Raw genomic sequence first — 12,642 nt, forward strand, 5'->3', positions numbered from 1 at the left:
CTTAGGTATTTAAATAATGGTATCCCAGAATCTTACTAAAGCTGATTAATTGTATGACAGCTGAGATATTTGCAAATTTTAATGTGACTATGTGTGTGTGTGTGTGTGTGTGTGATTTTAACATGATATACAATGAATTTGGTATAAAGATGGATCATTTTCTGTATTGGCATAGTTATAGGATAATTCTTATGGGGTTATTAAAAAAGCGCGTATTAAGGTTTCTTAAAGGTCGGCAAAGTTTCTTAAAGACGTCCATAGACTACGATAACTCCATTTACCATTAGACGGGCCGAATGCTTTTTTGGCACCATAATAATTTAAAAAAAATATCCTAATCTATCGAAGCCAAGTTGATTGATGTTTTTTGGGTTTGGTCTGTTTTTGCCGTGTGCCGTAATTGCCGTGTGGTCCCAGCATAGAATAAACCACCCCTTTACTCAATGATCGAAATGCGGATAGCAGCGTCCCTCTTAAAAGTCAAACTGCAGTTGGTAACCCACCTTCCAAGCGCGGCAACTACATGCAAAATCCCTTCAATGGTAAAATGCCATAAGAAATGGCCACGTCCCTTATGACAGTCTATGGGGAAGGCCTATGTTCAACAGTGGCTGATATGGTGACAATAATGATTCACTTTTTGCATTCTTTGGCATTTACTTCCGTGTTGGTTTAATATAAACCATAGATGGAATATAGTGCCTTCTGCATCTACGATATAAATATTTAATTTGAAGTTGTTGTTTTTGAAACAAAATCTGAATCATTAAAAAGTTCTAATACCAAAGACTATCGAACGACATGGATTACCTTGAAAAGTATATTTAAATTTAACAAGGATAGACAATAAAGCATTAAAAATAAGTGGCAACAGACGTAGAAATACATAAATTTAAATGAAATGAAGATGGTAACCCGTGTCGGCGAATAGACGAGGGTCGCATAGTATAAATCCGCAATGGATTTCTCATTTTATATACAAATATCGCTATTAATATACCAACCAGAATAGTTTGTGATTTAAAATTAATTTAAAAGCTAGCTTTTATCCATGACATCATACTCATAGTATTTTTTTTAATGGATGATAATGGAATGGTAACCCCATCCGCGCTAATAGTATTCGTTGACGAGGCACCAGTAAGAGATGTGACAATGAAACGGCAGGTCAGCTAGCCTATCGTGATGGATTCACTTGGAATAGAACACGATAATTTGCAGGGGGAACCGCTAGGAGGTCGACCTGACAGGGTGTATTGCTACAATGGGGCTACTAATCCCCATTTTTTAAAATCCATTATCCCCCCACTCATAGTCTTTAGAAGTAGGTAGCCATAATTTTTCTCCAGATCGAAGAATCTCCAAGTCGAGCTAAGAAAAAAATAACGTAATTTTAGAGCTCGACTTTTGGGAACACAACTGTAGAAAACAAAATTTTATGTTGTACAATAGGTTTCGCGTGATGCCGGAACAAACATGCAGACAGATAAAATTTCTAAAATTAATTCTAAAAAGCTTCTATTGTTCTCATTCTACATCATCATATCAGCTGTTAACTATCCACTGCAACCAGAGGGAGACTTTGTACAAAAGTCGATTGCTTGGATACCTCTGTCCCATTCATGTTTCAACCGTAAAGCAGTTGTGTTTGCATGGCTGTGATTCGGTTTGAAGGGTGAGATATGGCGTGAATTTACAAGGTACAGAGGAACAACATCTGAGTCCTCAGGAATGGCAACGCATGGGGGGTATTATGAGCGAAACAGTATACTCTGTTATGTCCATGGTACTGCTCATGTCTATAGGCGATGTTTTCCTCTTACGACATCCACCTCTTACTACACCCATGCGAAAGAAAGGGATGGCCATACTTTGCCCGAACCACGCGGTACAGAACCAGAACGTATCTCACAATTTTTTTAAAAGTTTAAGACGCTTTTTTTTATGAAAAGTTACCCACTTACAGCTACGGTCTATCGCGTAATCCACGCAATTAAATAAATAAGTATATATTAGGGACTTACGCTGTAAAGCGCATAGGCCCTTAATCTTTTCAATTTCACGGGACCTTCGGGTATTCTTAGGATTCGGGTTCAGTGGCTTGTATTTTAGTATTATGGACGCCATTGAACTGAAATCTTGCTTAGTTTAAGTACGGTTTTAGGTTGCTAATTGTATGTTGGCTTACATTTGGGTCCTTAAACTTCCAGGAATCAAATGTGGACGTTTTTAATGAATAAAAATGAAATGGTAACTTCGCTTACGTTATCGGGATACGCTGGCAGAGTACCAGTGACTTTAATAATAAATTTACCAGGAATTTATAAAATTTTGCCAAAATAAATTTTAATGAAATACTAACATTAAGAAGCAAATTTCACGAGGTATTTAAAAAGACACCTATGTTATATACAAATATAAAAGCGGAAGGAAAAGAGGTGATTATTAAATGACTTCAAAAAAGGAGGTTCTAAATTTCACAGTATTTTTTTATTATCTTTATGACCTCATAACTCCATCAGTTCTAAACCAATTTGAAAATTGTTTCCTTTGTCTGTAAGGATATACTTACCGATTGAAGTCGTTTGTTTTTTGTGGGACACAATCTTTAATTAATTTAGAGATTGTTTCTATGATTATTTCAACAAAACTTGGTCATCTTTTGGTTAAGTTCTATCAAAATAGAGTATGATATCCTCATTTTCCTGCGACATATATAGGGTTTAATGTTAAAGTAGGTGGCTAGGCCAGATTTACCTTTGTCAGCGTTATGTACCTAGCCACTCGGGCCCCGTAAAGGCGTTGAGCTGAAATAAAATTAATCCGTAGGGATGACCCGTACTTCGGGTACCCAGTGACATATCGGGCATTTACCGACCTTTTGCGAACCATTTTTTTTTTTTCACCGTTTTACGGATTTTGTAGAATAATGGCTGTTTTTGTTTGTCTAATTAATCTGAACTTGCGACGCTTCTGGGAGTGACCGCGGCCTTGTATAATTATCATCTTGAATGGGCCAATCAGTAAAAAACTCTATAAAGTAAATTTATTGACTTTTTTATTTTTTGGATTTTAAATGTTTGACGAAACATGGGCATGTCGTGTGTTATATTGTTCACACCAGCAGCAATTGATTCGAGCCTCTGATTACCTTATTAAGGATTGTAGTTGTATAATCTATCTATCAAATCAGCCCACATATACCCAATGCTGGTCATAGGCATTCTTTTGTCGTTCCACTTGTAATGCTTGCTAATTGCATTCTCTTTTTTTTATACAACTTAGAATGGCAAACAAATTGACGGCTCACCTGATGGAAAGTGGTAACCGTCGCCTATAGACATGAGCAGTACCATGGACATAACAGAGTATACTGTTTCGCTCATGATACCCCCATGCGTTGTCATTCCTGAGAACTCAGGTGTATTTCTCTGTACCCTGTAAATTCACTGTCATATCCCACCCTTCAAACCGATTCTATTTCCCCATTGCCATAATATATTTGAAAGTAAATATATTTGATAAAAATTATATGAAAGCTTCTTTAGGCTCGTTAGTTTTTAGGTTGGAGAAAAAACACTGAACTTGTGTAACACACACACGCTACATATACATAGGTATATACACGCACGCACACACACGCACACGCACGCAGTATTACTACCGATTTACACAGGTAGATAGAATTTTCGGAAATAAAATACCCCTATGTTACTCGCTGGTAATGTAGCTTTCTAAAGGTGAAAGAATTTTTAAAATCGGCTGAGTGATTTTTGAATTTATCTATTATAAACAATCAAATTTTTTCCTCTATATAATATTAGTATAGGTGACGTACGCATGACTACCTTTACATGTATAACACCCGGTATGTTCCTTTTTTGTACGGTCATATATCAGGATTTTAGATAAAAGGCGAATGGGCGGAAAGGGGAGAGGGTCAGCTAGAGAGATGGTCACTTCCTCATATTGATACACTTTATCATTTATACTGTGGAAGTACAACGATAAAAAAAAAATCATTACAAATTCAAATTCATCTTAAAGATAAATACTTTCTTCAGAATATCAACGTGAATGATTGAATAAATAAAAACCAATTATAGTTTACATATATTTCCGTGGGTGTCGTAAGAGGCGACTAAAGGAACTTAATGGTCGAGATATGGGCAGCAGCAGGTAACTTCGGTTACCAAATCGCGTGCCAAGTATGGCAACTACAGGTAAAATCCCTCTTATGAAGAAGACCTATGTCTAGCAGTGAACTGTTATGGTTTTTTTTTTTGATGGGTGGAAATGGTATGGTAACCCCGCCTGCGCTAACGGGATACGCTGGCGGAGCACCAGTGAAGGGTGATAGATGAGAATTAAAACAGGCCAGTTAGCCCATCATGATAAATTCATCAGGAATTAACCATGATAGTTTCCAGGGGGAACCGCGAGGAGGTCGACCTGGTTGGGTATATTGCTAGCAATGGGATTCTCACTCTCCATAACTAACAATCCCTTGCCCCCCAACTGTTATGGTTAGTAGCAGATATGATGATGATGACTGTTCACGTTCAATGATGGAAATAGAAAGTCAAGATATTTTTATGGGTATATGTTAGAAATTCACTACAGTGGTTTTATAACTTGTATATATATATTATTTATATATATATACAAGTATATATAATTATTGATAATTTCTTGTACATTCTATTTTTTGCTGCTTAAGGGAATGGATGCAAGCAATATCAAAAACGGTAAGTGAATGATGCGCCCTTATACAATATACACATTACCCATTTATATTTATTAATACTCGGAAGGTACATTCTTTAAACCTTTACTTTTGTAAGTTATACTCACGTAAGTATATTACGTAGTTATTATAGTAAATAGTTCAATCAATAAATTTTATTTGTGAAATACAAATAACAAAGAACTTAAACACAAGAGACACTTCTGTGTGTAATGCACAAATTTAAAATTAAACACATGAATAATTTACATTTAAATTGTTTAAAATGTAGAACAGTTTAAAATATTAAATTGAAATAGTAATTTAAATTAACTGATAGATCTATTAACACTACATAATTGACTAGAGTATTTACACTTGCTATTTTTTATTTTAATAATAGCAATAAAAATTTAAATAATCAAGCAATTAAACCGTACATAAGACAATTTGCAGATGTCCTATGTACAAATAAATAATATAATTTGAAGGATTGTAAGTTACGAATTATTACTAAGTTCATTTACAGAGTATTTATGTGGTAATCTCAACAAAACTTGATTACCATTTAATTATGTTCTATTGATAAAGACTATACTTACTTGAGTAAAACTTACGTCTGTAAAAGCGGCCTTAATTTTATTTATTTAAGTAATTAGCAACTTATAACAGTATAATTATGAGTTAATAAAGTTTTACATAGATTACAAAGCCGATAATAGATTCCCCGTGAGTAAATGGGCAAAATAGAATTTAACTTAACTTCAGTATTTAATTATTTTATTTAACTTTAGTATGTTTGTTCAGATAAAAGAAAAAGACTTTGTGAATAAAAAATAAATAAAAAACTTAGTATTTGTTTGGGTATCTCTGTTGGCATGCAGCTATGCTATTGTAGCATGGTTGTATTTTTGAAGGAAAAAATATAGTAGTAAAATTACAGGGTACGGAGGCATAACAGTAGAGTCCTCAGGAATCGCAACGCATGAAACGATAACGTGGATGTCCTAGTGTATTTTAGAATATATCGTCCATAGTCGTAGAATACTGACGGATCTTTATATGTAATCTTTGTCAGAACCGTCAGTATTCTACGACTATGACGATATATGATGCTTGTCATTTCTGTAGCCAACGATCACTCCTTTCTATTGGATAGATCATCAGCTCGTTTGCCATTTTGTATTACATAGAAGGAAAATACCCAGCTATCCATATGTTTAAAAGTACCACTGCAATAAATGCGTTATTGTCTTTCTTTCAGCTCCCTCCACCGCCACAAATCGAGCTTGTCATGTCAATGCCATATCTACGAACAGCATTCAAGCGACCAACGGTCAGAGTAAGACGTAAGTACTTGTAGTTAAATTTCACTATTATAATAAACTGTTTTTAATTGGTTTGGAATATTTCACATATCACAAGTGAAATGTCATTTGTTTTGCGAAATTATACGTCACACCAGCTATGTCGCAGACGGTTGATTGAACGGGAAAATAGAAATTTCATCACACTACGTTAAAGTCTATTCGCTCACTCTTACTATAAAAATCATAATTCTTTTTTTTTTTTTTCATTTATAAAATAGCTTATAGTAGCGAGTGTAAAATGAAATCATTAGTGTAAATCACTTTTACTCATTTGTCACCGGTGATATAAATGGTAATGAAAAATAATAATTTCATCAGTATGTATTGTGTTTGTCTTCACGATTGAAATTGCTTTTTTTTAGACCAATGAATACTTATGTATTTTCTTTATTCATAAAGACATAATAATTGCTAAAAATCTTTATTTGTAAAAAGATTAATTTTTTCAACAAATTTCACGGAACTGTGTCATGATGAGGACACGAGCATTTGTATTGCGTGGTTTACATCGTTACCTAAGTTTGTTGCTATCTGCCACAATTGCACACACAAGCCGTGTACACGTGCCCGTCGTTTTTACGTTCCAGGCACGTGTATGATATGATTGTGTATGACAACCGGAAAATTAAAACGATGGGGGGAAAACGAAGGAAGAATTGCGTAAGATGCACACAATAAACCGATCACTTGAAAAGAAACAGTTGATTGTTAAAGCACCTTAACTCAACATTTGGATCGGTACTGAGGCGTTATATTTCGAAATATATCTCTTAACTTACATATATTTTAATTTGATAGTTTAGAATATAGAATATTTATCCACGTAAACAATGTTTGATTGTGGGCACACGTGGTTTTGATGAGTTGGTAAATGAAACTTAAAATTATTTTCTGATTTACTTCTTTTAAACACACAAAATGCGTTATATTGTTATAATTTACTAAATAACTGAAATATAATGGCAGAAGCACGCTTGCTTGTTCGAGCGCGTTGAACGGAAGGGAGAGAATCATAGACAATCAACAAATTATAAGAAACTGAAACCTTGCTCATTAGTTAGTTTATAATAATTTTGAATAAAATCTTTTAAAAAATTAGTCATATAGGTTTCTAAAATAAAGATTTCGCTGTGATATTAAATTAAAATTTTAGAAATAAGATAATGGCGTCTCGTTATCGATTTCTTTGTAAGATCGGCATTAAAAAAAGAGAAAGGTTCTCAATTCGGTTGTATTTTTGTTTGCTACCTTGTTACTTCGATTATTTATAAAACGATTTGGACTTCATTATCTGAAACAATATACTTTCAGATTGATCCTACAGAAATTTTATCAAAATTATAGTTGATGATAATACTGTGTAGTGTGAAATACTGGCACCTTATCGTTGTTTAGAAACTTTAAGCAAAGCTTTTCTATAGTTGCATTTTATATATATACACAAGTATATATATATATATATATATATATCAGCCTTTAACTGTCCACTGCTGAACAGAAGCCTCCCTCCAGAGCGCTTGCTCGCCCTCCTTTAGTCGCCTCTCATGACACCTGCGGTAAAATAAAAAAAAGGGGCCTATTCTATGCCGAAACTATACAGGATTGCATTTTATATACTTTTTAATAAACAATTGCTCTTTAATAACAATATGTAACAATGTATATAATAAAGTATGTACACAAGATAGAATAAAACCGCATTTTCTTACCGTCGCTACGTAGTCGAATATTATCTCGAATAAGTGGCTATACTTATAAATTACAAGCAAGTCTCAATGATTTAATAATAAATGAACTCTATTATATATTTAGGAATCTTTACTAATTGAGCTTAGTATTTGAGACGTAGATGTAGGTACGTTAATTGATGTCGCATATTGTCGAGGGTAAAGTGGAAATCACTTGCAATCATTAACCATTTAAAAGAACATTTTATCCATGAAATTGAATGACTTTTTCCTAAAGGAATATGGGTCGATAAACAACAACAAAAAAAAACACGCCTCTCGTACTACCACATCGTGTCGTGCTGCTGAATTAATAAGATGCATAAAATTTTTTGGTCTTTTATGAAATGATTCTCGAAATTTCTATTCCAACGAGTGTGAATTTTAATCACCATGAATTGATTCTTAGTTTTATAAACAGCTAACAATATAATTTATTGATATATTTTAAACAGAAATTAAATAATTAGGTAGTATCAGAGTTTCAACAATTTGTTACACTCAAAGTGGTATTATGAATTAAAAGGTACTCATCCTCAATCTGAAATCTCAAGATTGCTGTGTAGATCCGGCATAGAAAAGGTCACCTCTTCCTTTCTTGTAAATATTGTAAAAAGCGACTAAGAAAATGTAATGGTCGAAGGATAGACAGCAGCGTCCCTCTTAAAACACCACCAAAAACCTGTTGCCAAGCCGCCTGCCAAGCGTGACAACTATTACCAAAATTCCCTTTATGGGGAAAGTCTATGTTCAGTATTGAACAGTTAACGACTCATATAAAAATAATAAAATATTCCCAATCTATGGAATCAACATTAATCAATGCCAGAGTTGCCTGACAAAAGAAAAATTAGCTATTAGGAACATAAATGTCCCTCTGAAAAAGGCGAAAATTGATATTTTATACTTGTGATTGGTCGATGACGGTTTGACGTCTATCATGTAGAAGAATTTCATCAATAAGAAAAGTGAAAAGAAAAAAAAATATTGGACAATGTGATTTTATTGATTAGTTGACAGAGACATAGGTTTCGTTCAGGGATATACATATATAAATTATTTACTAAATTGGTAAAGCTATACAACAAGTGGTATTACAACTTGTTAGCAAGGATGGACCTATCTCTGAAAAAGATCTCTCCCAACCAACCTAATGCAGTGAGATAGGAAATGATTAGCAAGTAATTAAGTGCAGAAAAATTGTGTACATATGGTATACGCATAGTGTGCAGTTGTGTGCATATAGTAGATATAATATTCCATCTATGATTTAGTTGCATTGTAATATGTATCAAACAAACAAATTTTCACATTTAGTCACAGTTCCAACTTAAAAACAACACTGTGATCTGTCGTTAATAAAATGCAATAATTTAGTTTTTTTTTTAATTAATATTATAAAAAGAAAAGTAACATTAAGTGAGAGATGTGTGCGTATATATATATATAGATATATATATATAGATATATATATATATATATATATATATATATATGTATCTATATATATGTACCCACTCAATATTCATTCAATTTATTCTTAACCTTTGACATTATAGACCCGTATACAGAAGTTGTTACAAATGCTGATTTAATATTTCAACATATAAAATATATTCCCTCACCCAGAAAACGGGATTTGATCGGGAATTGATTCAGACTGACGTATTAATTTCGGCGACTTCCCCGTGTCCATTGTCGAATGCCCGAATTGAAAATTGATATTTTTACTCTATTGACATTTCTTTGTGGCACGTACTTACTTTACATGGCGTTCGCTATGTTTTACATTCATAAAATATTATAATCTAGCCACCCGTCCCGGCTTCGTACGAGTAGATAGGTAATGTTTTTTTTTTGTAAATAATATATAAATATTATAAATAATGTAGTTTTCTATAAGTGAAAGAATTTTTCAAAATCGGTTTAGTATTTTTAGAGATTATCCATTACAAACAAAAATTCATATCTTTTCTCTTTATAATATTAGTTAAAATAGTTCAAAACTTTGCATTATTATATTATTATTAATAATATATCAACCGTTAACTGTCCACTGCTGAACATAGGCCTCGCCCATAAGGGGAATTTTGCCAGTAGTTGGTACGCTTGGCAGGCGGGTTGGTAACCGCAATTAGGCTTTAGCGATGTTTTAACTTAGACTATGCACATTGTACTTTTTTTTAATAGCTGAAAATGAAACGGTACACTCGCCTATGTTAACAGTATACAATGGGTAAGGCATCAGTCGAGGACGAAGTCAGGTCAGCTGGATCATCGTGGCGAATAAGCTAGGAATTAACTAGAATGGTTTTCAGCAGAGACCGCGTAGAGTTCGATCTGAAACCATCTCCCCTTGAATACCTCCCTACCTAATATATTGTATTTTTTTTATTGGTGATAATGGAATGGTAACCCCACCCGCGCTATCGGTATACACTGGCGGGGCACCAGTGATGGATGATAAGTGAGGATGAAGCAGGTTAGTTTCATGGTCGTGGTTTCCAGAGGGAACCACGTGGAGGTCGACCTAATAGGGCATATTGCTAGCAATGGGGTTGTCAAACTCCATTACCAACAAATTTCTTTCCCTCCTTTTTTATTAGGTAGGTGCATCGTACTGAATACTAGAATTAAAAAAGAGAGAAACGCAGGAAACAATAGCAGTAAGAATTATACTAATTCCAGTTTTAAAATAAATTTACAAAAATTCTTAATTGAGAGGCAAAAGTCAGATATCTAGATAAACTGTCATATCTGTCTGTTTACTGTATATCTGTCTATTTACGGTATGGATAATCTGGTAGTATTGTTTTATTGTTGCCCTATTTCCTTTGGCCGCAACAGAATATCAATGCTTTGCTCTTTTGAGGACGAATCCATAAACTGAGTTGTGACCATTCTGTATTGTTATGGCACACGCACAAACGAAAAATTGTATTTAGCTTTATGTATGTTTTTTTAATCATTTATGTTATCTCGCTTTTTATGTATATCTATATATGTTGTAATTTGTGTGCTGTAAGTAATGCAAATAAATTATCTATCTATTTATCTATTTATTAATTGAAAAATTAAGGCTCCGGAAAACGAGTCTACAGCTTAATTTGTAACACTTGGTGTACAAACAAAATGGCGTGCTTCATTTTGTTCAAAAGAAAATTCTCCTTATTTTTGTATATTCTATAATATCTATGTTGTTCATACGACGGTTACCATTATCCATCAGGTGAGCTGTCAGCTTATTTGCAATTCTCCGCAATGGATATCCTTATGAATTCTCGGTAGCATAGAAAGCCCTTCATCTTATTGATGTCGAGCTGACACTCACAAAAACCCGACTGCTTCGCAAATTTTGACAGTTCAGCCGCCATATTTATTTTATACTGTCATCATGTAACCATAGATGAATTACGATAGTCTATTCTAATAAAACTTGATTATTATGTGTCTTAATTATATTCCTTGTCATAGCACATTGTATTAATTGAGTTTACCCTTAGTGGAGCGTGGGAGCGACGTACCGCAAGCCCGTGGCTCGCTCTCAAATATTTAAAATGCTTGTCGTCTCACCTCTCCGTTATTATTCCATGGTCGTGTCCAAGCAGGAACATTAATTATGCCATTTCTTTATAATTAGCTCTTTGAGATATCGACCACTGGTTTGGACTATCGTAAAATGTAACTTAGTAAGGCTGGGCTTCATAATTATGGAGTTTTAGAATAAAATGGGCCATAGGTGTAGGTGGCGAGATTTAAGGTTTTTATAGAATTACCCAAGAGCATAATTGTAATTTGTAAAAAATCATAAGGACAAAATCGCGGGCGAAACTAGTCTATTATCGTCTTTTTCAATATAATTTAATGAAAATGTAAACAAAAGAGTAATTGACTCGAACATAAGATAGTGTGCTGATGTTTATATTATTCAAATTCAAATTCAAATTTAAAAATCATTTATTCATGTAGGACATTTTAGCCGCTTATGAATGTCAAATTTTTACATTATAATTTTATTTTTTTCCCTACCGTCCAGTTCGGTATATAGATCCAACTGAGAAGAACTGGCAAGAAACTCAATTGAATTACTTTTTTTTAAAAGCCAGTTTATTTACAATGTATATTTATATAGGTGTCTATGTCTAACATTAAATGAAAATTCAGTGCATGAACAACTATTGCCATGCACACTCGTCATTCAAGTAATCGTTTAGTGAGTAATAGGCTTTGCTCAGTAAATATGATTTAACAGATGTTTTGAATTTATTTAAGGGTAATTCCAACATATCCTTTGGTATCTTATTGTAAATTTTTATACCTATTCCCATAAAAGACCTATTAACTTTTTCTAAACGATACTTGGGGACAGCAAGTTTGTCTTTAAATCTAGTATTAATATTATGAATATTGCTGTTTTTTGGAAATAAGTCAAGATTTTTATGAACATATAGGATATTTGAATATATAAATTGAAAAGCAACGGTGAGAATATTTGCCTCTTTGAATTTCTCTCTTAATGAGTCACGACTCTTCATACAGTAGATCGCTCGAACGGCACGTTTTTGTAATATGAATATATTCTTAATATCTGCCGCTTTTCCCCATAGTAATATTCCATAAGAGAGTAAACTATGAAAATAACTAAAATAGACTAATCTAGCAGTATCAGTATCAGTGTACTGTCTAACTTTACGCACGGCAAAAGCTGCTGAACTTAGTTTCGCTGCAAGGCTTTGAATTTGTGCACCCCATTGTGTTTTATTATCTAGTGTGATTCCTAGAAAGACAGTAGATTCTATAAATTCGAGAGATTCGTCAT

The 12,642-nt window shown here is 33.5% G+C and overlaps 1 protein-coding gene across 1 annotated transcript in view; it reads left to right on the top strand.

Moving 5' to 3' along the window:
* Positions 1-12,642, top strand: part of LOC113522421 (uncharacterized) — a 115,888-nt gene that overhangs the window by 72,879 nt on the left and 30,367 nt on the right. Inside the window, exons 6-7 of the mRNA XM_052900491.1 lie at positions 4,721-4,748; positions 5,991-6,075. Of these exons, the coding sequence (XP_052756451.1) occupies positions 4,721-4,748; positions 5,991-6,075 (113 nt within the window). The remainder of the gene's footprint in view (positions 1-4,720; positions 4,749-5,990; positions 6,076-12,642) is intronic.

Source organism: Galleria mellonella, unplaced genomic scaffold (genome assembly GCF_026898425.1).
Source record: "Galleria mellonella isolate WM207_F2 unplaced genomic scaffold, CSIRO_AGI_GalMel_v1 utg65, whole genome shotgun sequence".
Taxonomy (NCBI): Eukaryota; Metazoa; Arthropoda; class Insecta; order Lepidoptera; family Pyralidae; genus Galleria; species Galleria mellonella.